The sequence below is a fragment of the Thalassophryne amazonica genome, chromosome 2 (assembly GCF_902500255.1).
Source record: "Thalassophryne amazonica chromosome 2, fThaAma1.1, whole genome shotgun sequence".
NCBI classification, from domain to species: Eukaryota; Metazoa; Chordata; class Actinopteri; order Batrachoidiformes; family Batrachoididae; genus Thalassophryne; species Thalassophryne amazonica.
The window spans coordinates 118,669,318-118,696,922 of NC_047104.1; the positions used below are offsets into that span (position 1 = coordinate 118,669,318).

General features: G+C 39.4%; 1 protein-coding gene across 1 annotated transcript; it reads right to left on the reverse strand.

Moving 5' to 3' along the window:
* Positions 1-2,805: 2,805 nt before the first annotated feature.
* On the reverse strand, positions 2,806-27,605 carry LOC117502822 (ephrin-B2a-like). Its single transcript, XM_034161934.1, has 5 exons — positions 27,474-27,605; positions 26,325-26,608; positions 18,367-18,459; positions 5,994-6,113; positions 2,806-3,482 (listed from the first exon to the last, which is right to left on the reverse strand). Exons 1-5 carry the CDS (start codon positions 27,578-27,580, stop codon positions 3,097-3,099), a joined length of 990 nt encoding a protein of 329 aa, XP_034017825.1. The 5' UTR covers positions 27,581-27,605; the 3' UTR covers positions 2,806-3,096.

The window sequence follows — 27,605 nt, forward strand, 5'->3', positions numbered from 1 at the left end:
TTTCTGACAGTTTGTGCAGAAATTCTTTGGTTATGCAAACCGATTGTTCCAGCAGCTGTCCGAGTGGCTGGTCTCAGACGATCTTGGAGGTTAACATGCTGGATGTGGAGGTCCTGGGCTGGTGTGGTTACACGTGGTCTGCGGTTGTGAGGCTGGTTGGATGTACTGCCAAATTCTCTGAAACGCCTTTGGAGACGGCTTATGGTAGAGAAATGAACATTCAATACACGAGCAACAGCTCTGGTTGACATTCCTGCTGTCAGCATGCCAATTGCACGCTCCCTCAAATCTTGCGACATCTGTGGCATTGTGCTGTGTGATAAAACTGCAGCTTTCAGAGTGGCCTTTTATTGTGGGGCAGTCTAAGGCACACCTGTGCACTAATCATGGTGTCTAATCAGCATCTTGATATGGCACACCTGTGAGGTGGGATGGATTATCTCAGCAAAGGAGAAGTGCTCACTATCACAGATTTAGACTGGTTTGTGAACAATATTTGAGGGAAATGGTGATATTGTGTATGTGGAAAAAGTTTTAGATCTTTGAGTTCATCTCGTACAAAATGGGAGCAAAACCAAAAGTGTTGTGTTTATATTTTTGTTGAGTGTATTATATATTACCTGGTATACGTTTGGATAGATTCCGTGGACCAATAAAATAATGGAGTACATTACTGAGATGTAATGAAGCAGAAGTGGTCGTAACTTAAATTTGTAGTGAAGTACTTGAGTAAATGATTACATTTACTCAAGTACTCTGCTGAAGATGTGGTGTGATTTAACTGTAGAATTACAAATATTAAAGAATGGAGATGGTTTCTGGCCCTGAATATATTTTAGTGTTTTTATCATTTTGAGTTTTTTTTCTCCTCAGAGAATACAGTTAAAAAAAAATCAGCTTACTCTTGTTCACATTGCATAGAGCAGATCACTGCACAAAACATGTGCCATACATGTCATACAGTCCCTGCTTTTTGAATCCACACTGTCCCCAGTGGACAGGAAGCTCACGGAATCTGACAAGTTGAAAATATGAGGCATGATGTGGCTGAAGAAGCATGAAACATGTTCATCCATGGAAGCCAATCTGAGCGCCACTGGAGAGACAACCAAACAACAGTATGTTTGGACCAAAAATATATATATTTTAAACCTTTACATGAAGTTTGTCTCAGGCAGATTCCAGAAACGTTATTGACCTCCACATGTGACAGTGGAGCTGTTCTAAGAGTCAGAGGTTCAGGGAAAGGGTCACAATAACAATCAACAATTATTGATTTGAATTATGCATATTTGCGTGTGTGTGTGTGTGTTATGTCTGGTACATTTATGGCAGTAAATATTTCGCTTTGGAGAGGCTATGAGTCTAATGTTGTTTTTAGAGATTTATTTAGTATGTTGTCTCACTGCAGGTCGACTAATTATCCCTAGAACATCAGAAGTCCATTGTACTGTATGCGTATCCAAACCCCCAAAATCCTTCAGAAAACACTGTGAACTTTTTAATTTTGCTTCATATTCACATCAGATGTAAGATAACAAAACACACACCATCATTATTTGGGATTTGCATTTATTTGTTAAAAATGCTATTTTATAAATTGCAGAGGAGTCAAATCCACATTGGTGTAGAAATATATAAATTATGTTTCTCAGTACTGTTTGAACCGTTCATTATACTCTGCTACACCACTTATAATTCCTTTATACCGTTTCAAAACTTCTATTTTATTATTATATTTCATTACTTTTCTATTAATGTTTCCTTGTTAGAAACAGAGATGGAGATCGTTGCAAATATTTACTTGATGTATACCTTTTTTAAGCAGTGTTTGCAGTTAGGAGTTCAATTTGAAATAAAGGATTTGATGGTACAGTCAGATGATGTTTGGAAGACGCTGACTACAAAATATAGTAAAGTGATATATAAATCCAATGTTGGTATTTCAAGTAAAGTCTAAACTGGATAAACCTGGATATTGGTATTTTAGGGTATTGTTTATTTGCAGAGGTGGGACAAAGTTACGGTGAAGTCATCAGTCTACACCCAAGTCAGCTTAAAAAAAAATTGGTGGTCATTATAACTTGAGACTTGACTTAGGACTTGCTGATTTATGACTTGAGAGTGACTTGATGGTGACTTCGTCCCACCTCCGTTGATTTGTTTCATAAAATTGATATTTTTAGCTGCTGCTCCTTCATGTTTCCTGTAAAATGCAGTGACTGAATAGAAGAGTTCATTCCCTCTAGTTTATTTACAGTAACTCAGTGATTGCTGAACACTGCCACCTGCTGGACATGTCTGGGCTTGCTGCAGGAAATGACGAAAATTCCACCACACCCGCTCCTGATTTCTATTGCGTGCTCATGTCCAGTAGCTCTGCCTAATAGTGTGTAAGAAAAGCAGATTTGCTTTTCAAAAAAAAAAAAAATCTCACACATTAAAGCTAAGAGAATTTTAATCATTTTATCCTCTTAATTTGGTAAGTCACAGCATGATGACATTTATTGTTTTGTAGTGGACTAATCTAACTGTATCTAGTTCTCTAGTTACTCACTGCATTGTACAGGGTACGTGCCTGGGCTTTTCAAAGGCAAGAAGTAAATATGACTAATTTAAAAAAAAAAAAAAATCCACTTTACAAGCCAGGACAGAGACTCATACAAAACCAAAACCTCCTTGCAGTAACTACAACTGACTTACAAAACATTCTGTAACTTTTCATATTTTCAGTATAAGATCAAACATTTGTCAATATTTATTCAGGACATTTGCTGAAGAAAACTTTTTTTTTTTGTGAGAAGAAAATCAGACACAAATAAAACTGGCAAAGAACTCCTGAATGATGAAGTAGCCCATTCTAGCAGAAGAGATTCTTCTCTAATTCCCTTCCACACAAAATCCAGACTGCAAAGCATTTTGTGCACTTGCTGCAGTGCAACATAATTTAACATGGTCTCATGTGACATTTCTTCACACTCTTTGCAAACTATACAGATGCAGCATTAGTCGGCGGCTGCAGCCTGCAGGTCGTCAGCTGTGCAGATTCAGGACTGACATCGTACTACTGAAAGAATTGTGCGGCGAAAGAACACATTAGACTTTGTAGTAGATGTTTGCAGGACTCTGAGGTGTTACTTCCTGAACTATGTACACAGGGGCCCCATAGTCACTGCTCACGTGCTCATAATGACGACAGATCATGCTGTCAGCAGGCCGCAGAGGAAAAACCACATCACTGCGCTCTGAGTCGTTGTTGTCACTGCTGATGCTGTCCCGCTTTGTCACAGCTAAAGTGTTGAGGGACATGGAGGTGGACTGCTGGCTATCTGGAACACAGCGATGCTGGTTGTGCCTCCACAGCAGGACCAGCAGAATGATGATGGCCAGAAGGAGGACCGTGCAGCTGCAGACCACCCACACCAACAGCCTGGGTTCAGAGCCGCTGTTGCCACGAGGCTTCAAGTGTCCCATTTCTGCATCTGCATACAAAGGAGAAGCAGAGAGGGAGAGATGATCAGGACGTGTGACTCAGAGGAACAATGTCACTCAGTTTATGACCCTGTTGAACATTTATAGAGCATCATCCTGCTCCGAGCTGCACAGAGGAGAACACATTCTTATGCCTTTGTCACTCACACGACATAGCCTAAATTTACATTTTATGGAAGGGGTCAAAATTATACAAAATAAAGGCAGATTTATCAGATTTTAAAATGATTACATATGAGTAATTATTACATATGACACATTATTTACATTAATTATTACATATGACATAATTTTAGCCAATTACAGCCAAAACTGTAACATTCAGTACTGTGCAATAGTTTGAAGCACCTTTGTGTTTCTGTATAAATTATTTTTATAAAGAGTATTCAGCAAAATACCAAATTTGAAATGTTAATTTAAAAAAAAATCAAATGTAGAAAATTTTGCTAAATTTATTAGTATAGTTAATGCAAATACAGAAAGCAACAGGCATTTTTCAGGTAAATGAAAAATTTGAATTCCATGTGATTTTCCAGCCCAATGCAAAATTAAACAATTACCGTAAACATGTGATAAAAATGAATGAATAATTAGTCAATCAACATGATATTCTCATAAAACCATGGGCTTGTTCACCCAAAATAATTTACACTGTAAAAAATTTGACCAGTGTTTACTCAAAAAAAAAAAAAAATTGTGGCAACAAAGTGACAAAGTTCTACAATTTTGATTAAGAAGTATTGAATAACTAAACCTAAACAAAAAAATTAAGTACATATTAACTGAAGCAGCAGCTGAAATGTGTTGGATTTAGTAATAGCACACCAAATGATGAGTTACATTGCCAAAAAATATTTAGTAATTCCGAGTCAATTTCACAAGGAAAGCTGATTCATATTTACTAAGTATCTGAGCAAAAATAATTTAGATTTACTAGATATCTGTTACAGGAGTTTTTGTCATGGAAACAGGAGTGGCGGCTTCGTGCGTTGCGACGGTGCCGCATGGCGCACAGCAACGCCGTGATGAAGCCTCATGGGACATGTTCTGGCATATCCAGGCACATCCACAATTTCTCGGATAATCACTCGATGGAAAAACCACCGACAGCTGTCTGAACGCCATCTCAAAGCCGTCCTGTGAGACCAAAACGGAGGTGTTCCTTTGTCTCGCTCCATCAGCAAATTGGTCGTGATGCGCGAAGCCTCCGCTCGGCTTTCCATGACAAAATCTCTTGTTAAAAGTGAAATCTGCCGGAAAATGGTTGATGTCCAGCTCTTGTGATAACCAGAGAAAGCGCACACGACGGTCTCGGATCCACAGAGCCATCCGTTTAGAAATGATCCGGTGGTTTGTGGCTCTCGATGGCGGCACGGAGCGCGGCGCGCCGAGCGTCCTTAAAGCCGTCCTTAAAGCTGTAGTAACAGTCCTTATTCTCTGTGAAGCCCGTAAAATTTTCACCGAAAGCCAGATAAAGCCAGATTTTGCACAGTACTCCATGTTTGCATCAGCACTAACCTGTATATCAAAATGGTTATCATTTAAAAATGTTAAACATCTCAACCATTAAATCAATTTTATTATACATTATTTATTGTGAGAAATCCTCACTTAAAATGAGTACATCAAGATTCAGATATGTGCACCCCCCCCCCCCCCCAATTAGCCTATTTTGCAAAGTAGTTCTTACTCCAAAGTTAGCAATAAACAATGTGTATTATTAACTGGAAAATTAAATTGCCTGTAATTATCACAATTTTAAACAAGTTTTGCAAAAACATGATTAACAAAAATAAGCCATAGCTTTTCACTAAAGATTTTCTTTTACCCAAGGGCTGCCTGAGAAGACCTAGTACCAAAGAAATGGAGTCATCACATTAGGGCACTAGGTCATTAGGTCACTAATGTCCAAGTCTCACAACCACACAGTAAGACAGAGTAAGCACCAGACACTGACATCTTGGACATTTGTTCTCCTGGGACAGTAGGTAGGTAGGTAGATAGATAGATGCATTTGGCATCACCAACTGCCTCTGTCCAGGGACCTCATAAATCCATAATTTCTTCACAGGCATCTCTCAATTTCAAATGCCAAGAACCCAGACACATAAACGTCAGTGATGCGGAATGAACATTGTGTAGCTTTTTTGTTATCCAAAACACTGGCTGCAGCATCCTTCTAAAATCTGAATTGAGGTCTAAGATGATGTCTCAGCTGCCTAGTAATTTGGCAGATCACATTTTCTTAAATGATCACAGTTAGAATAAAGGTAAGGATTTAATTTCTCTAAAATACATGTTAAAAAGCCTGGAAATTTGAACATTACTTTTGAAATCATGCAACAGCTTTGCGCACTTGCAAATTCTTGCACATTAGCACAATTTTGATGTGGTTTGGGCCCAATACCAGAAGATTTTACCTTCCCAAACTGAGCAGAATATCAGTATTCCAGTAGTCCTTATTCTGGTTGTGGCTAATATTTTGAAAATTGTGTACATACCACTTGAGCTTTTCAAATCCTGCTCCGTGCTGGTCGGGTCCTTATTGGCTTTGGACTTTGGTTGTTTTGGAGGGAATCTGGTGGGTGATTCCAAGAGTGTTGACAGTGGATCTGAAGAGCCTGAAACAACACAGGATGGTGACTAAGCTGCATCATTCATCCGCTAGAATTCATCACACCACCATCAACCTGCGAAAGGTTCACAGCAAAGACTCAAAAAAAAAAAAAACTACAGAGTTTCTAAATTCATCAGAAGTGTAGAAATGCATCAGACAGATTATGACAGGAGCTTTCTGATGGTCTGTATGTCTGTATTTAAAAGCATCATTGTAACATTTGCCCACTGGGAGGAGCCTGAGGTCCTAATTATCAGGCATATCTATCACAAAGAATCTCAGAGTCCTCTCAGAGCTCCCAACTTAGCTTTGTCAGGATGATGAAACTCAGCAAAATTAAATGAATTGCTACACAGCTTCAAAATGTTTGAACATACCTCATTCACGTTCACAATTATTATATTATTTACCTTATTGTTATGTTGACTGGTATATGCTGCAATCCAAAGCAAGAGCAGAGATTGCAGCACACAAGCAAAGTTCTTCTCAAACAGGTGAGTGATGTAGGCTGCTGATATCACTTTGATATTAATAATTGTATGAATGTTATAGAATTTACATGCAATTTACATTTTTCTCATAGCCAGGTATCACAATGTTGTGATGACCTTTCATCTCAGGTGCTATTGTGTTACTACGCTGGGTGGGAAAGTAAGCTCACGCCTGATGAGGACAACCACAAACATCATCCCTGCACCATCAAGCTGATAACGTGTTACTGAATCACTGCCATTCACCATACAGAATCTCTCCTTCCACTCTCTCATCTATTAAAGACGCTTTTAGTCTTATTAAAAGTCCTGCTCCCTACTCTTAACAATTTTTCACCTTAGGAACTCTCTCAAGACCTAAGATGCTTTGTGAATAACTTTTATCTTACCAAAGAAAAATTCTAAGAATTCAAGGAATTCTAAGATTATTCTTAGAATGACATCACTAAGACCTACTTTTAGCCGTAGGATGCTTCGTGGATACAGGCCCTGGTTATTTGAAAGTCAGGGCTGAAAACTAAAGGTGATGGAGAATTTGCTGTTGTTGCACCTGACGTTTGCAGAAACCTGCCTGAAAGTCTCATAGAATCGAAATCAGTATATTTGTGGTTTTCTGTTTTGTGGTCTGTACTTTTTGTCCTTTTGTTGGTGACACCTCACTTACTTCCAACAAGAGGAGAAATTGGCATCTTTTAGGTAGCAGCATGACTCAAAACATGTTTTGGGTCAACTTTTGCATTCTGACAGATAATACACACAGGAAAACATGATTGTATTTTAATGGGAATCTCGATCATCGTAATTTTGTTTTGTTTCTTTCTGCTTCAAGAAGCTGTCTTATTGTATGACAAAGATCTGTAGGTATCTTACCTCTTAAAATATTTCATTTATATGTGTGACTCTGTGGAACTAAAAAATAAAAATACACATCAAGTGAGTCTTTATATGCAGTTTTATGATGACGTTACCCTTGAAGTCTGTTTGGGTCGTCAAGATTAAGTCTGAATCAGTTTTTTTTTTTTGTCCACAGGGATGTTATGTATTAAAAGTTAGAACCCCAGAACAGCTTTATGATACAGTGAGAAGTGTTGATCCAGTGAGGTGGTAATTTTAAGAAAGTCTTCTTATATTAAATCTATATGATGTACATTCTTTTCTAAATACATTAGTATTTTTATGCTGTCCTTATGTTCTATATTTTATGTTCAACTTGTTAAGAACTTTATAGCATCTTTTTTGTAAAAGTCATATAAAGAAATATTTGTATGTGTGCGGTTGGTATGGGCATTTTTTTCTTACATGGAAAAATAACTTGTGTTATTAGTTTCTCCACCCACACACATAATTCAAAACTGAATACAAGACGTTCTCACTTGTTGTTTGGGGGAATTTCAAAATATATAATGATATATGTAGGAAAACAAAACTTAAGTAGAGAAGACAGTAATTTGAAACAAAATAATATTTTATGTTTCAAGCTATCAGGCAAGATGAAAAGAAATGAAGTAAAGAGGGAGTCCACCAGGCAGCATTAAGAAATACTGAAACTTACTGAGCCCCAGATGATAATTATTGTATAAACCGGGACAAATTAGCAAACCACAAAACTCTGTAAAATGGATCCTACTTTTTAAATTCAGCGAAACAAACCTACTTAGTTTGTGAATAACATCATGATTCACTGACGAACGTTAGATTTAAAAAAGTTTGTTTTTGTAGAAGTGATTTTTTGTTGTTGTTGTTGTTTGCAAACACCCATACCCAGTATAATAATCTGAGAATAATTTTAGAAACCAAGAGGACTACAGAAATAGTATAATAATTTGTATATCAAAGACAAAATGTGAAATCACATTTAGTATTTTTAGTATATGATGTTTCAGAGTGTAACTAGTTTTTATAACACATCAAACACCAAACGTACAACACTGGGGACATTGTGGGCACACGAAGAGCAGATTGTTCATTATTACTTCACCAGCATCAGTAAAACTGTTACTAGATGATTTTTTTTTTTTTTTTTTTTTTTTTTTTTTTAAATAGGTGGATTCACTGAAGACTGACATTTGTTTAAATTTCCACTTGATTCCTCACATTTATCACAAGAATGATGGACAACATATAGGCTGGCATCCTGCCCAGAATGTGCCCCGCCTCACGCCCTATGACTTCTGGGACAGTTTCAAGCCAACCCTCCAACCCCCTATCTGAGACCCTTAATTGGAGCAAGCGGGTATAGAAAATGTGTGGATGTATGGATGGATAGACAGTGTCTTCACCCAAAAGTAGGAGAGAACAGTTGGGCAATTCCATGAAAAATGGGACATGACCAGGCAAAAATGATTTAATTATTTCCAGTTATAGATTTTGAAAAAGGTTGCAACTTATTTATAAAACCCACAACTTTACAATGCAAGTTGAATTTATTAGTAACGATCCCTTTCCCACATGAATTTTGGCTGTCAAATGATTAATTAAATTGGTTGGTTGTCAGTTTTTGCCAGATTTGATTTTTTGTTTTGATATATGTTCTTGTATCTCTAGAAAGATTGGACATGCAAGAGGAGTGGAATAATTTTTCTCAGAATTCCTAAAACCATTTAAATCCAGAAATGCATGAAAGGGTGTAACTTGATGTAAAATAATCAGTATTTGGTTTATGTAATATTTTCCTAAGGAAATCAGTAAAATATCTCAGAAAACATACTTTTCTGACATTTTCTGCAAGTCATGTTAATGAATCAGATGCAACGTCCATCATGTAACGTCTGTCTCATGGAATTTTTTCCAACCCTGAAGCCAGGGCTGCCAGGTGCCTCACTGTTTGTTCTCTACTACAGTTAGTATATTAGTGAGCCTACTCCCCCTATATACCTAGAGTTCACAATTAGGAATTGTTCATTTTCAGATAATTTTGAAATAAAATTTGAGGAAAATTTCATCTTTTTCTTGTAACATCAGTCACTCATTTTTTGTTTTCTTAAAAAAAACAAAAACAAAAAAAAAACAAGCATCACTGGATATCTTTTCTTCCCTCTCTAAATACCTCAAGAAGTAACGATACCCACACAAAAGATTAGGGAATTATGGCTTCAATTTTTAGTGTAAGACTGGTTGAAATGGCTCAGACTCCTTCCAAATGTAACATCCCTCATGGTGGAATTAACCAGTTTGCTTCAGTGAACATACGAAGTCTGTCCGAAAAGTAATGGACCTTTTTATTTTTTTCAAAAACTATATGGATTTGAATCATGTGCGCTTACATCAGCCAAGCTTGAACCTTCGTGTGCATGCGTGAGTTTTTTCACGCCTGTCAGTTGCGTCATTCGCCTGTGAGCACGCCTTGTGGGAGGAGTGGTCCAGCCCCCTCGGCGGATTTTCACTGTTTAGAAATGGCTGAGCGACTGACGCTTTGCTCCATGAAAATTTTTTCAGAAATTGTTTGAGACAGCCAGGTGGAAACCATTCGCAAGATTCAGGTGGCTTTCGGTGAAGATTATATCGACATCACACGGATTAAGGACCATTACAACCGGATTAAAAACGGCCCACAGCGGCAGAGGGCACGCCGCGCACCAAGCGGCGATCAACAGGCTGAAACGACCATATCAGTTCCAAAGTGAACGCTTTGTTGATCTGGGACATGGTCTGACTACCAGAGAAATGGCAAGACAGCTGCACATACCACTTTTTTGGCACATTCCACTGTTACAGGAGTTTTTGTCATGAAAAGACGTGCTGAGGAATTTGCGCATCGGGACGGAGCCGCTCATGGCACGGGACAAAAGCACTTCCGTGTTGGTCTCACAGGACATGTCCTAACATACCCAGCTCTTGCACCATTCGGAAGATTCAGACGGCTTTCGGTGGCTTTTCAGTCGTGTGACTATCCGAGAAATTGTGGATGACCTGGACATGCCACAACATGTCCTGTGAGGCTTCAGGAGCACTCTCTAAAAACATTTGCCCACTGAAGCACTTGGTGGGTCTAGTGTTTGAATGAATGAATGAATGAATGAAAACTGTTTATTTCGAACATTTGATACAACAACAATTACAAGATAGATCAGTAAAGACAACAACAAAAAAGTTCCTACTGTGTACCCAACATGTCCGAAAAGGGGTAGGGTGAAGCATCAGCTTATTTATCCCTACCCCTTCTTCCCCACAACCAGTAATACCCTTTGCCACATATACACAGATTCCTACACACCTAAACCGATATCAATATATATATATATATATATATATATATATACACACACACATACACACATCAACATACATACACATATATACACATAAATATACACCTACACATACCTACTTACATACAAAATACTATATATTTACAAGCCGAAGCAAAAAACAAAAACACCCTAACCCTCATTACCCTTCCTCCTCCCTATACCCAGAAAAAAACATATTTTTGTACCGCTGTTTGAACTGGTTCATGCTTGGACATTGCTTGAGCCCCACTCCCAATCTGTTCCACATCCTCACCCCACAGATAGAAATACAGAAACCTTTTAATGTTGTTCGTGCCCACTGATGCTTTAAATTAAATTTCCCCCTCAGACTGTAATCCCCTGATCTGTTAAAAAAACATATTTTTAATATTTGCTGGAAGTAAATTGTTTATTGCTTTATACACAATTTGTACTGTTTGAAAATGAACCAAGTCTGTGAATTTTAAGAATTTGGATTGTAAAAATAGTGGATTTGTATGATCTCTATAGCCAGTATTATGAATAATTCTTATAGCTCTTTTCTGCATTACTGATAGTGATTGTGTTGTACCTTTATAAGTATTACCCCATACCTCTGCACAGTACTGTAAATATGGTAAATATGGTTTCTGGATATAGTGAAGACATAACACATCTAGATGGAACTGGTGAGTGATTTTATGTTACAAAAAAAAAAGATTTTGAATGTGTCAGTGTGTGTGCATGTGTATGTGTGTACTGATAGTTTCTAGTGGTTAGAACTGCTGCACTGCACATATTTTGTAATTTATGTATACATTGTTGCAAAACCTTTTTCAAATATTACACTACTTGGGTGTCATCCTACAGGGACATAGCACACACTCCTATAGCAATTCATATATATATATATATATATATATATATATATATATATATATATATATATATATATATATATATATATATATATATATATATATATATATATATATATATATATATATATAAACCGTTATCTCACGAAGTGACATTACATCTACTGTGTGCCAATGATACCAAACCTGTAACACCAAAAAGAAACGTGCTGTAGTCTTTGAATAAAATAAAGGCTGATGATTACAACAGTGTATTTTGCTGCATTGCGTCAGTATTAACTCAACCATGAACAGACTTCTCCAACATTACAGTTTTTAACTGTGACTAAAAGTGCAAACTAAAGTATCACCACACTACCAATACTGAAATGAGAAGTAGATGATTACGCTTGAAAGCGATGACAAATTGGGTAAACACTGGAACCGACGACACCAGTTTGTGAAGTGATTAAAAAGTGTTTACACCAGTACCATGTGTAAACCCAGCAGATGTGTCAGCCCATTTTTCAATTATTGATTAGCTAAGAAACACTGAAAGTGCAGATTTCCCTTCTACAAGTCAAAGTCTTCAATTATTAATGTGAATATATTTTGAATTACTGGTGAAAAAAGTACAGATCGTGGCAGATTCCTGTTTTTAACATATTTCACAAACATGAAAACACAGCATAGCTGTGACTCTATGCAGTTATCACATGTATTTCAATAAGTATAAAGTAAAAGTGTATATATTCATATAAAATGATAGCAGCCACCCCTAAAGACAGACAGATTTTATAACCACACTTGCATTATGAGGTTTGATTTGATGTTTAAGAAACAAACATACAAAAAAAAACCTTTCTGAACTTTCAGGACTGACTGATCTGCAGGCTTTACCAAACATACTTAAATATTCTGGTTTATACACGGGGGGGGGGCTATCACTAAGAAAAGAAAAAAAAAAAAAAAAAAGAGACTGACATCGATCAGCCAAATGATTGCATGCATGTGCTCGATAATACTGATGTCCTAAGCTGCCAATAGTCTGAATTAAGGATTTAAATCATTTACTGCAGCAACCTTTCTGCCACAGAATGAACAGATACAGTCCAGATTACCTGAACATTTAATAATTCCACACTGCTTGCCATAATTGTATTATATGGCAGCACGGTGGATTAGTGGTTAGCACTGTTGCCTCACAGCAAGAAGGTCATGGGTTCAATTCCCACCTGTGGCCTTTCTGTGTGGAGTTTGCATGTTCTCCCCGTGTTTGTGTGGGTTTCCTCTGGGTGCTCCGGTTTCCTGCCACATTTAGAGACATGCAAGTTCCAAAATCTTAAACATTGCAAGTTAGAGCATTTTAACATTTTTTGTGAATTTCTCATACGATAAAAAGAATAGACCAGTTTGGGGGTGGGGGGGAGGCATACATGGAATACTAATATGCCTCTTTTCTCCCAGAAGGCTCTATACATTATCTTTTGAGGAATTTAAAAAGAACTTTTTAAAAAAGAAATTTTTTCTCACAATGTAAAGACAATTTAAAAAAAAAATCCCTGTTCCATTCCCTTAACTGGATCTACTGCATATGGTTCAATGGTTTCATCCTTGACCCATACCCCACATTTCCACCAGGTTTCACAAAGATTGGTTCAGTAATTTTTGGGTAATCCTGCTAAAAGTTAAACAAAGAACACCGAAAACATTCCCTCCTAGAGGGGCACTCAGTAGAGCGAGTTCCTCAACCAAGGCTGAACAGCCCTACGTTTATCTGTCTTCAACTGTGCTGAAGGGGAGGTGGGGGCACTGTTTGTGCGAATAACAATGGGAAAGCTTGTCTTTTAAAAAAAGATTTAAAAATGATTGGGGGTCCACATCTGGTTCAAAATCTAATCCACGCTTCCTTGATCCTGCCCCTTTACCAAATTTCATTAAAGTTCATCCATGTCTTTTTGAGATACCCTGTTGACAATCAGACAGACACACACACAGATGAAAACCCTGTTTCTTGAATGCAACTAGATGGGTAATGCAGTCAAGTGCATGCTTCTTCCAACTCACAATAGGTTCTTCAACCAGATGAAGCAACTCATTGAAACTGTATGTTGGATTTTTTTTTTTTTAATTGACGGCTGTGCCTAAATTATATTTTAAAGCCCAAACACTCACCATGTGTTTTTTGGATTACAAGGCAAACAACTGGCTCCTCAAGATGTCCTACAGGACTCCTGGGTGTCAGGACCACTGCAAGGGCTGGATCTGGTATCTATATGAACAAACTAGGAGGTGTGTCTGCATTCCTGACATTTCATCAGACCCGGTGGGTGTTGCTGCCCCTTGTCACCAGTCCTGTTAATGATGGTCTTGGACAGGATTACAGCCACACTCAGGGATTGGAATGTGTCCAGTTTGGTGACCTGAGAATTACATCTCTGCTTTTTGCAGATGATGTAGTTCAGTTGGTTTCATCAGGCAGTGACAGCCGATGTGCACTGGGCAGGTTTGAGCCAGAGTGTGAATTGACTGGGATGAGGATCAGCACCTCGGAATGTGAGAACATGGTCCTTTGTCCGAAAAAGGGTGTATTGTCCCCTCTGAGTCAGCAGAGAGTTGTTGCCCCTAGTGGAGGGGCTCATGTATCTCTGGGTCTTTTCACAAGTGGGGGGGATTATTTAAGATAAGATGGATAAGAAGATGGATAAGATGGATGGGGTTGTGAAATCAATAGACAGACTCGGGCAGTGTTTGAGATCCTGTGATGCGTACTGGATTGTCTTAGTGAGAAAGAACTGAGCCAGAAGGTGAGACTCTCAGTTTACTAGCCCGTTTAAATCAAATCAAATCAATTTTAATTATATAGCGCCAAATCACAACAAACAGTTGCCCCAAGGCGCCTTATATTGTAAGGCAAAGCCATACAATATTATGGAAAAACCCCAACGGTCAAACGACCCCCTGTGAGCAAGCACTTGGCGACAGTGGGAAGGAAAAACTCCCTTTTAACAGGAAGAAACCTCCAGCAGAACCAGGCTCAGGGAGGGGCAGTCTTCTGCTGGGACTGGTTGGGGCTGAGGGAGAGAACCAGGAAAAAGACATGCTGTGGAGGGGAGCAGAGATCAATCACTATGATTAAATGCAGAGTGGTGCATACAGAGCAAAAAGAGAAAGAAACACTCAGTGCATCATGGGAACCCCCCAGCAGTCTACGTCTATAGCAGCATAACTAAGGGATGATTCAGGGTCACCTGATCCAGCCCTAACTACAAGCTTTAGCAAAAAGGAAAGTTTTAAGCCTAATCTTAAAAGTAGAGAGGGTGTCTGTCTCCCTGATCCAAATTGGGAGCTGGTTCCAGAGGAGAGGAGCCTGAAAGCTGAAGACTCTGTCTCCCATTCTACTCTTACAAACCCTAGGAACTACAAGTAAGCCTGCAGTCTGAGAGCGAAGCGCTCTATTGGGGTGATATGGTAATATGAGGTCCCTAAGATAAGATGGGACCTGATTATTCAAAACCTTATAAGTAAGAAGAAGAATTTTAAATTCTAGTCTAGAATTAACAGGAAGCCAATGAAGAGGGACCAATATGGGTGAAATATGCTCTCTCCTAGTCCCCGTCAGTACTCTAGCTGCAGCATTTTGAATTAACTGAAGGCTTTTCAGGGAACTTTTAGGACAACCTGATAATAATGAATTACAATAGTCCAGCCTAGAGGAAATAAATGCATGAATTAGTTTTTCAGCATCACTCTGAGACAAGACCTTTCTAATTTTAGAGATATTGCGCAAACGCAAAAAAGCAGTCCTACATATTTGTTTAATATGCGCAATGAATGACATATCCTGATCAAAATGACTCCAAGATTTCTCACAGTATTACTAGAGGTCAGGGTAATGCCATCCAGAGTAAGGATCTGGTTAGACACCATGTTTCTAAGATTTGTGGGACCAAGTACAATAACTTCAGTTTATCTGAGTTAAAAGCAGGAAATTAGAGGTCATCCATGTCTTTATGTCTGTAAGACAATCCTGCAGTTTAGCTAATTAGTGTGTGTCCTCTGGCTTCATGGATAGATAAAGCTGGGTATCATCTGTGTAACAATGAAAATTTAAGCAATGCTGACTAATAATACTGCCTAATGGAAGCATGTATAAAGTGAATAAAATTTATCCTAGCTCAGAACCTTGTGGAACTCCATAATTAACCTTAGTCTGTGAAGAAGATTCCCCATTTACATGAACAAATTGTAATCTATTAGATAAATATGATTCAAACCACTGCAGCGCAGTGCCTTTAATACCTATGGCATGCTCTAATCTCTGTAATAAATTTTATGGTCAACAGTATCAAAAGCAGCACTGAGGTCTAACAGAACAAGCACAGAGATGAGTCCACTGTCTGAGGCCATAAGAAGATCATTTGTAACCAGTTAGTGTGACTCGGGGGTGTTGACTCATTTAAACTAACATATTCATCCTGCTGTAACCAGGTTTCTGTAAGGCAGAATAAATCAATATGTTGATCAATTATGATATCATTTACTAACAGGGACTTAGAAGAGAGAGATCTAATGTTTAATAGACCACATTTAACTGTTTTAGTCTGTGGTGCAGTTGAAGGTGCTATATTATTTTTTCTTTTTGAATTTTTATGCTTAAATAGATTTTTACTGGTTATTGGTGGTCTGGGAGCAGGCACTGTCTCTACGGGGATGGGGTAATGAGGGGATGGCAGGGGGAGAGAAGCTGCAGAAAGGTGTGTATAAGACTACAACTCTGTTCCTGGTCCCAACCCTGGATAGTCACGGTTTGGAGGATTTAAGAAAATTGGCCAGATTTCTAGAAATGAGAGCTGCTCCATCCAAAGTGGGATGGATGCCGTCTCTCCTAACAAGACCAGGTTTTCCCCAGAAGCTTTGCCAATTATCTATGAAGCCCACCTCATTTTTTGGACACCACTCAGACAGACAGCAATTCAGGGAGAACATGCGGCTAAACATGTCACTCCCAGTCCGATTGGGGAGGGGCCCAGAGAAAACTACAGAGTCCAACATTGTTTTTGCAAAGTTACACACCGATTCAATATTAATTTTAGTGACCTCCGATTGGCGTAACCGGGTGTCATTACTGCCGACGTGAATTACAATCTTACCAAATTTACGCTTAGCCTTAGCCAGCAGTTTCAAATTTCCTTCAATGTCGCCTGCTCTGGCCCCCAGAAGACAACTGACTATGGTTGCTGGTGTCGCTAACTTCACATTTCTCAAAACAGAGTCGCCAATAACCAGAGTTTGTTCCTCAGCGGGTGTGTCGCCGAGTAGGGAAAAACGGTTAGAGATGTGAACGGGTTGGCGGTGTACACGGGGCTTCTGTTTAGGACTACGCTTCCTCCTCACAGTCACCCAGTCAGCCTGCTTTCCCGGCTGCTCGGGATCTGCTGGAGGGGAACTAACGGCGGCTAAGCTACCTTGGTCCACAACGACTACAGGGGCCTGGCTAGCTGTAGGATTTTACAAGGTGCGGAGCCGAGTCTCCAATTCACTCATCCTGGCCTCCAAAGCTACGAATAAGCTACACTTATTACAAGTACCATTACTGCTAAAGGAGGCCGAGGAATAACTAAACATTTCACACCCAGAGCAGAAAAGTGCGGGAGAGACAGGAGAAGCCACCATGCTAAACCGGCTAAGAGCTAGTAGCTGCGCTCAGCTAGCGGATTCCTAAAAACACACAAAGTGAATAATGTGTAAATAATTTAGAGGTGATTCAGCAGAGGGAGTGCTTTAGTTAAGGCACGTGAAGATTACACTGTGAAACAAATCGTTATCTAGTTAACTAGATCAATCTAACTACGCAGATTAAACAGCTAACAGATACAGCAAAACACCGCTGTGCTCTGGAACAGGAAGTGATACAATACCGTTTACACTCCTATCCTCACCTATGGTCATGAACTTTGGGTAATGACTAAAAGAACAAGGTCGCGGATACAAACGGCAGAAATGAGGTTCCTTTCTGTGACGTATCTGAGCTTAAACTTTGGGACAGGGTGTCTATTGTCTATCCAGGAGGGATTCACAGTAGTGCCGTCACTACTCTGCCTCCTTCACATCGAAAGGACTAAGCTGAGGTGGTTTGGAGATCTGGTGAGGATACCCTCTGGTCATCTCCATAGAGAGGTATTCCAGGCACGTCCAACTAGGAAGAGGCCCTGGGGAAGACCCAGGAGGGATTACATCTCCCAGTTGGTTTGGGAACACCTTGAAATCTCCCAGGAACAATTACATGGCCTTGCCAAGTATAGGGGAGTGTGGGATGAGCAGCTTTATCTGCTGCCACTGCAACCTGGAGCCAGATAATCAGCAGATAATAAATGAATGAATGAATGAAAAAAAAAAATTACCTAATTTGCCACCAAATTAAAATCACTTCTTCCACACCCAACTCTGCAATGTTTGATGAAAATTGATTCATAAATTTTGATGATGACAAACACACACTCAAAAATCCTGGATCCACTGGATCTGATCACATTTTAAGGTATTCTTCTTTGGTCTAGGGCTCACCCCTCAACCAAGTTTGATGACAATCATTCGGTATGTTTTTGAGTAATCGTGGAGACAAACAGACAGAAGAAAACATCACCTCTTCAGAAGAAGAGCATTGTTTCATGAGCACACATGCACAGGTGCACACTTACTCTGGCCAACCCTCAGCACCAGCTTCATGGATTTGGTTCGACATACACCTCCATCTGTGTTATCCAGGCCCTGTATGGAGCTGGTGGAAGTGGCTGATAGAGACAGGAAACAAAAGCTGAATATACACTGTGATCTTATTTACAGTGTAAACATCATGAAAGATGCAACATGGATGGTTGACAAAGTGAACACTTGGGTTTTGCAGCCACCAGGCCTTACTAAGATGTAACCAGTATTTAATTGAGAGATAATGAACTGAGAAATGGACTGGCAGAAGGTTATCGTCAACCAGTTGATTAAACATTTAAAAGGTCTCATATTTTGCAAGAACATCATTATTTTTCCTTTAGCAGCTACATGTTGTGTCACAATAAACACCCTTGAAGTACCATAATTTAATGACCGTGGCTGTAGATACTGTCCCACCATCAGTACAATTTAGAATTTAAATGGTTTGTTTCCGTAAGGGCCCCTTCACACATAGCGTGAATATGTACAACTCAGGGCAACTTTCGGCGGAACAGCTCATATGAGTGCACCACGAAACATCACACTGACGGACAGGTGTGCACAATGCCAGTACGATGGTTCGTGCACACGTGAACACAGTGCCTGCTGTGAAAATAAAAAAATAAATACGTCACCCATGGAATTCGAACCCACGCTTTCCAAAAGCGATTACCAGTCAGAAACTTTACCAGTGAGCTACCATCACTGGCTCATGAAAGATGCAGGAAAATGTTTAATACAAGGAAGGACATGGACATATAAAAAAAATAAAACTACACACCATATAAAAACATTACATTATATTGAATCCCTCTTACCGCGCGAACAATACAAGTATGATCCGTCTATTCCTCTGTAGATGACCCATGGTCAGACGTACAGTCATGAAATGACATGAATAAGAAGCAGTTTGCTCACCTCACAACGTCCACATTTGCTGGCGCATATCCAGCTGGCCTACGCATGTGTCCTGCCCAACACGCCTGTCTTATGGATGGCGTACCACAGGACTGACACCACGTCATGTGGAACAGAGCTCACGTGGGTTACGTGACAGTCAGATCGCCCGCTGCGAGTTCTGATCTGACAGTCTGTTTTCAACATGGGGGCAGCCCGTCACCACAGCGATATATGTTTTTATTTATGTCCACATGATGCCAGCAAGCAGACACATGCGTGTCACAGTGCGCAGTTGTTAGTCCATGTCCATCCAAACACAGTACGTGTTGTCCGGCCGGGATGTCCAGAAGGCTAGATCTCCACAGCTGCTTCTGTCCGTGGCCACACCTCCTGTCAGTTCAGCGCACAGACTAAAGCCAAGTGCCATGCGTGCGGTGTTAGATGTTTGTGTGTGTCACCTGGAATTTGGCCGACACCTGCTGCGAGAGGCTTCGATAGGCTCGCACAGTGGACTCTGCTCCTGTACTCCCCCTTTCTCATAGTACAGAACCAGGTCCCAAACCAAAAAAGGGTAAACGAGCTTGTCATTCCAAGAAAAATCCAAAAACTTTATCAGCTTAGCAGAAGCAAAAGGTCTCAAAATCTGTCATCTAAATATACGCAGCCTTGCACCAAAAATAGATGAACTGAAAATCAATCAATCAATCAATTTTTTTATATAGCGCCAAATCACAACAAACAGTTGCCCCAAGGCGCTTTATATTGTAAGGCAAGGCCATACAATAATTATGTAAAACCCCAACGGTCAAAACGACCCCCTGTGAGCAAGCACTTGGCTACAGTGGGAAGGAAAAACTCCCTTTTAACAGGAAAGAAACCTCCAGCAGAACCAGGCTCAGGGAGGGGCAGTCTTCTGCTGGGACTGGTTGGGGCTGAGGGAGAGAACCAGGAAAAAGACATGCTGTGGAGGGGAGCAGAGATCGATCACTAATGATTAAATGCAGAGTGGTGCATACAGAGCAAAAGAGAAAGAAACAGTGCATCATGGGAACCCCCAGCAGTCTACGTCTATAGCAGCATAACTAAGGGATGGTTCAGGGTCACCTGATCCAGCCCTAACTATAAGCTTTAGCAAAAAGGAAAGTTTTAAGCCTAATCTTAAAAGTAGAGAGGGTGTCTGTCTCCCTGATCTGAATTGGGAGCTGGTTCCACAGGAGAGGAGCCTGAAAGCTGAACGCTCTGCCTCCCATTCTACTCTTACAAACCCTAGGAACTACAAGTAAGCCTGCAGTCTGAGAGCGAAGCACTCTATTGGGGTGATATGGTACTACGAGGTCCCTAACATAAGATGGGACCTGATTATTCAAAACCTTATAAGTAAGAAGAAGAATTTTAAATTCTATTCTAGAATTAACAGGAAGCCAATGAAGAGAGGCCAATATGGGTGAGATATGCTCTCTCCTTCTAGTCCCCGTCAGTACTCTAGCTGCAGCATTTTGAATTAACTGAAGGCTTTTTAGGGAACTTTTAGGACAACCTGATAATAATGAATTACAATAGTCCAGCCTAGAGGAAATAAATGCATGAATTAGTTTTTCAGCATCACTCTGAGACAAGACCTTTCTGATTTTAGAGATATTGCGTAAATGCAAAAAAGCAGTCCTACATATTTGTTTAATATGCGCTTTGAATGACATATCCTGATCAAAAATGACTCCAAGATTTCTCACAGTATTACTAGAGGTCAGGGTAATGCCATCCACAGTAAGGATCTGGTTAGACACCATGTTTCTAAGATTTGTGGGGCCAAGTACAATAACTTCAGTTTTATCCGAGTTTAAAAGCAGGAAATTAGAGGTCATCCATGTCTTTATGTCTGTAAGACAATCCTGCAGTTTAGCTAATTGGTGTGTGTCCTCTGGCTTCATGGATAGATAAAGCTGGGTATCATCTGCGTAACAATGAAAATTTAAGCAATACCGTCTAATAATACTGCCTAAGGGAAGCATGTATAAAGTGAATAAAATTGGTCCTAGCACAGAACCTTGTGGAACTCCTTAATTAACTTTAGTCTGTGAAGAAGATTCCCCATTTACATGAACAAATTGTAATCTATTAGACAAATATGATTCAAACCACCGCAGCGCAGTGCTTTTAATACCTATGGCATGCTCTAATCTCTGTAATAAATTTTATGGTCAACAGTATCAAAAGCAGCACTGAGGTCTAACAGAACAAGCACAGAGATGAGTCCACTGTCCGAGGCCATAAGAAGATCATTTGTAACCTTCACTAATGCTGTTTCTGTACTATGATGAATTCTAAAACCTGACTGAAACTCTTCAAATAGACCATTCCTCTGCAGATGATCAGTTAGCTGTTTTACAACTACCCTTTCAAGAATTTTTGAGAGAAAAAGGAAGGTTGGAGATTGGCCTATAATTAGCTAAGATAGCTGGGTCAAGTGACGGCTTTTTAAGTAATGGTTTAATTACTGCCACCTTAAAAGCCTGTGGTACATAGCCAACTAACAAAGATAGATTGATCATATTTAAGATCGAAGCATTAAATAATGGTAGGGCTTCCTTGAGCAGCCTGGTAGGAATGGGGTCTAATAAACATGTTGATGGTTTGGATGAAGTAACTAATGAAAATAACTCAGACAGAACAATCGGAGAGAAGAGTCTAACCAAATACCGGCATCACTGAAAGCAGCCAAAGATAACGATACGTCTTTGGGATGGTTATGAGTAATTTTTTCTCTAATAGTTAAAATTTTGTTTAGCAAAGAAAGTCATGAAGTCATTACTAGTTAAAGTAATGGAATACTCAGCTCAATAGAGCTCTGGACTCTGTCAGCCTGGCTACAGTGCTGAAAAGAAACCTGGGGTTGTTCTTATTTTCTTCAATTTAGTGATGAGTAGAAAGATGTCCTAGCTTTACGGAGGGCTTTTTTATAGAGCAACAGACTCTTTTTCCAGGCTAAGTGAAGATCTTCTAAGTTAGTGAGATGCCATTTCCTCTCCAACTTACGGGTTATCTGCTAGCAGATAAAATCATACTAGCATAAACCAAAGCGATAAAATCATACTAGCACAAACCAAAGCCTATGTAATGGCAATCAGTGAATCCTGGCTAACACCAGGAATTCCTGATTCTTTTCTCTCCATTGAAAATTATAGTTTATATCGGAAAGACCGTATTGGTAAATGTGGAGGTGGAGTAGCGCTTTATGCAAGTCAAAATTATGCGCACTCCATATAAAAAATTGAAACTGCCTTGGAGTCACTGCAGCTAGTTATAAATTTTACAAATCAACATGCAATTACAGTTATAGTAACGTATAAACCTCTGAATGTAAATCCAAACCTATATGTGTCTCAACTCTCTGATATATTAAAATTAGTGAATACAAAGGATTTGATCGAACTCAGAGACCTAAATCAGGACTGGAATGACAGCTCATCTAAACCATTAAAGGCTCTTGCAATCAAATTTGGACTTACTCAGTTAATCAAAAACCCAACTAGAATTGGAAAAACACACAGCTCTGTGCTTGATCTCATTTTTACTTCCCAACCTTCCAAATTCACTCTCTCTGGTATAATAGAAACTGCTATTTCTGATCATTTCCTTACATATGTAACCAGGACAAAAGCCAAGATTACAAAAGGTCATGCTAGTCATCTGACTGTAACCAAAGTACCGAACTCTAACTTACCACAATTAAATGAAGAAATAGATAATATTGATTGGTCAAATGAAATGCAACTTACAAACCCTGATCAAATTTTAGTTAATTTTCATGAGAAAATCGAAACTAACTACAAAATATACAACTGTCCGAACAACAAAACAACAGCAAAATAAGCTACCTTGGATTAACTCCCAAATAATTAGACTTCTTAAACAAAAAGCTACATCCTTAAAACATTATAGAAAAACCAAAACACCAGACAGTGAATATCAATTTAAGCAAATTAGAAATAAATGCACGGCCAAATTACATAAATCCAAAATGACATATTTTCAAAACTTAATTGTTCAAGCTCAACAACATAATAACATAATAGGAAATAACAAAAAGAACAACTTAAATAAAATTCAAATTAATATCGATGGTAATCTTGTAACAGAACACAAAAAGATTGCAAGTGCTTTTAATGATTACTTTATATCTTCTGTAAAAGGAGTTATCTTCTGTCTTCACATCTCCTGATATTACACCAGTGCAGACATGTTCTCAATCTTTGTTCTCGTTTGCGGAGGTCTCCCAACAAGAGATATCTGCCACTTTTCAATCCTTAAACAACTCTCACATACGGGATGTTCCAGGCTTAACAATGAACTTCTTGAAGACACACTCTGAAAGCTTTGTACCTTTGTTTCACCACCTGATCAATTTATGTATTAGACTGTCTGTGTTCCCATCTTCCTGGAAAACTGCCCTGATCATTCCCATATTTAAATCAGACAATCCTACATGCATTTCAAATTACAGACCAATAGCTATACTTTCAACGATATCAAAATTACTAGAAAAAAACTTTGTATAATCAACTTATCAGCTTCCTGGAGAAAAACCACCTGCTTAGTGACTTTCAGTATGGTTTTCGGTCCAAACGTTTGCCTTTAACAACCTTCCCATGTTGTTTGTATTTGGTCCAGAGTTTAGACACAGCTGACTGTGAACAACCAACATCTTTTGCAACATTGCATGATGATTTACTCTCATTAAAGAGTTTGATAATCCTCTCCTTTGTTTCAATTGACATCTCTCGTGTTGGAGCCATGATTCATGTCAGTCCACTTGGTGCAACAGCTCTCCAAGGTGTGTTCACTCCTTTTTAGATGCAGACTAACGAGCAGATCTGATATGATGCAGGTGTTAGTTTTGGGGATGAAAATTTACAGGGTGATTCCATAATTTTTTCCTCAGAATTGAGTGAGTCCATATTTTTTTCCTCTGCTTGGTCTAAAAAAGTAACCATTACTGACTGCCACAATCTTTTTTTCCTGATTTCTTATAGTGTTTCTTAAAGCCAGAAAGTTGCCATTTGAAATGACTTTAGTTTTGTGTCATGTCTGTGATCTGCTTTTTTTCTACAAAATTAAACAACTGAATCAACATCCTCCGAGGCCGGTGATTCCATAATTTTTGCCAGGGGTTGTACACTAAGGTGTGGAATGATATCCCTCTGGGCACTAGAACTATCAGCTCAGAGATACTATTTAAAAAAAACTTACAGAGACGATTTATTGAATAGTTACTCGTGTAACTACTGATCTACCTCTCTTACTTGACTGATCACTTTATGATTGTGTGCTGTACATGTTAGGTGTCCAAATGATTGAATGAAACGTTTGTGTGTCGGTTTGTGCGTAAAACAGGAACCTGCTGTAAAACAGTGTTATTGAGTCAGGCCTGGGGTAATGTGCAATTGTGCTTTTTAACCTTTTCCTGTATAAATAAATAAATGAAATGAATTCTGCCTTTCAGCCATTGGTGTGCACAAATAGTTGTAGCAACAGGTGTACAAGGCATTGGATGCAGCTAAGATTCTACATGTTTGCATACAATTCCTGCTTCATGTGCACTTTATCGCACCAAATTGACCAAATTTACACCATGTGTGAAGGAGCCCTAACATATGTCACAGAATTTCATCTCTGAGCTCCTGCTTCCTCGCTGAGATGTGTCCACTCAGCTGGTCTTCGGTCTTTGTGACACAGCAAAAGAAATAGAGACAAACCTCCCAAAGCAGAGGGGTCTTTACAAACAGCTCCTTTTAGGTTTTCCAGATGTAGAGTGCACCACTCCTTATCCCAGACACTGTTACTTTGGCATGGTGCGTTTGATTATTGACTGGTCATACTAACGAAAACACTAACATCAGCATATGCGGCCGTGTGTTAGTGCTTAATGTTAGCAATATTCTGTCACTGAGGCTAGCATTAAAAATCAGTGATTGATGCTAACCATGGTCGTGTTGAATGCAGCGAGCATGCCCGCATGTGCTAATGCTAGCACATGGCTGTATATGCTAATACAGCTGCAGTTCTCGTTTTCTTTGACCTATCAGTACTCAAATAGGTCACGTCAATGCAACAATGTCGTGGTAAAGGAGTTGCTGCTTGCTACGCCGCCCCCGGGTGCGTGTCTCTCTGTCTGTGTCCCCCTGCGTGCTGTGTGGACGTGTCAGACAGACCACACACCACATCAGTGGCTGTGTCTCAGAGAAAGTCAGAACTCATAGATGGACCTCTGTGACATGTGCCATGGAAGTCTAAGCAAGACATTTCAGGTCTGAACTTGAGACGGAGATAAAAAGCAGATTTTCCACACTGTGGAAAATCTGCTTTTTATCCTTTAATTCATGATTTACAAAAATAAAAATTAACATTCTCAGGAATTAAATTCTCTGTCTTTCTTTGCTTTATATCACCTTTCTTTGGTTTCTAGGAATTGTTTATTGTCATTTTCTTTATTTTCACTTAATTTGGTTCCATTAAATGATCCATCAGAAATAGTCTGCAGCCTAAACTGAACCAAACACGTTCCAAAACAAACATGCACAGGCTCTCCGACGTGTGAGAAGCATTTAGGTCAGATAACCGCGTATCACGGGCTACAAGCTCGAAAGCCGCCTTCAAATCTGCCTGATGCTGTAAAAGCCTTGTGTGATTTGGAGCATGTAAGGCTTTGGAATCTCACTGCCCTGCCAGGGCCAAGTGTGCTGTCAGACTACCACTGCATCTCATGCATCGCTTGTCCCTAAGATGTTGCTTTAACAGACAGCGGGCGAAAACCAAAAAAACAACAAAGAGGCCACACTTTGATTCTCACGCAAAGTGACAAAATAAAATGGAGCAAAAGATGATGAGTCCTTGCTTGTGATGCATTCAAACGCTGCTCCACCCCTCAGAATTTTGAATGTTGGAGACACACACACACACACACACACACACACACACACACACACACACACACACACACACACACACACAGGTCGGCTTTGTGAAGTGATGTGATGTCACACTGACTCACAGGTGATGTAATAGTCCTTTCCCTTCAGGAACTCCAAACCCCACAGGTTGGGGCTGAACTCTTGGAACTTGAAGGTGAACTTGACATCCTGATGAGGTTTATCACAGTTCAGCAGGGGTGTGTCTGTCTTGTCCACAGTGCAGCTCTGCATCTGCTTTTGGGTTACCAGGTACAAGCGGTAGAACTCCTCCTTTTCCCCCGAGGACATGCCCACCCGTGGACACACGATGTCCATTTTGTCTCCTATTTGAGGATACAGAACCAAGCCTTCACCTGGAGTGAATCTGTGAGACAAGGGGGGGGGAGTATTTTATATTAAATTTAGAGAGCCACTCTGCTCAAAATGTGTCTTTTTAGTAGTTTCATTGTCATGTTCACAGTTTGTCATTTCAGTATTTTGGTCACAACTGAGACAGGGTTTTTATTATTATTTATTTGGTTTTGGACTGTTCATTTTTTCCCGTGTGTGTGTGTGTGTGTGTTTTATATTTGCCTGATATCAGAGTTTTTCCACAAGCATGCACAAGTCTGACTATTTTAAATACGCTTCAACAATGCATGATAACCCCAAATTAAAGATAAAAATGATAATAGAGATAAAAGGTGTAACTTCCATATGGATTTTATACATATTTTTTAAACAGGTGCGACTTATACGCTGGAAAATATGGTGTATATACTAGACTTTGCAGTCATTTTTAAACAGACTGAGAAACTGTTAGAATAAGATATTAATTTAAAATGTGATAGTTTACCAATATATTCATGGACAGAGGCTGCTTTAGATAAAAAGTAGGATCTGAGTCATTTTCTCTCTCTCGCTCTCTCTAATGATTATGTAAATCTGTGATGGAGAGTATCTCTATCTGTTAAACCGTTCAGTTTAAACTGATAGTTGAATTAAATTTATTGTTTACTTCATGCAAATAAATAAATAACTCCACCAACAATGTAGACCAGCGTCTGGAAGTATTTGAAAAAGCATAGTTTGCATAAGTTGTTGAAAAAGTTGCAAACCTGAGCTGCATTAAATATGAATACTGCACCAGCCTGAACTGACCTAAAGCATTTGCACATATAACTTGGAGATTCAGGCATAAAACACGAAAAGATGCAAAGCTGTTTGCATGCAGACTCTTGTTGACTTACTTTGTGTTGGAGCTGCTCCAGCTGATGGACTCCAGTGTGGCGGCGCCGCACCAGCTCAGGATGTCCAGGAGGACCGTCAGCCTGCAGCTCCATGTGCTTCTCCCCATCACAGGAACGATCTCAGGTGCACCA

Bases quoted from the DNA above. Each gene is read 5' to 3' on its own strand.
- LOC117502822 (XM_034161934.1), bottom strand. From the start codon at position 27,580: ATGGGGAGAAGCACATGGAGCTGCAGGCTGACGGTCCTCCTGGACATC. The intron at 26,609-27,473 runs GTAAGTCAACAA...CTTGTCTCACAG, and splicing joins TGGAGCAGCTCCAACACAAA to ATTCACTCCAGGTGAAGGCT. The intron at 18,460-26,324 runs GTGAGTCAGTGT...TGTCTCTATCAG, and splicing joins AAAGGACTATTACATCACCT to CCACTTCCACCAGCTCCATA.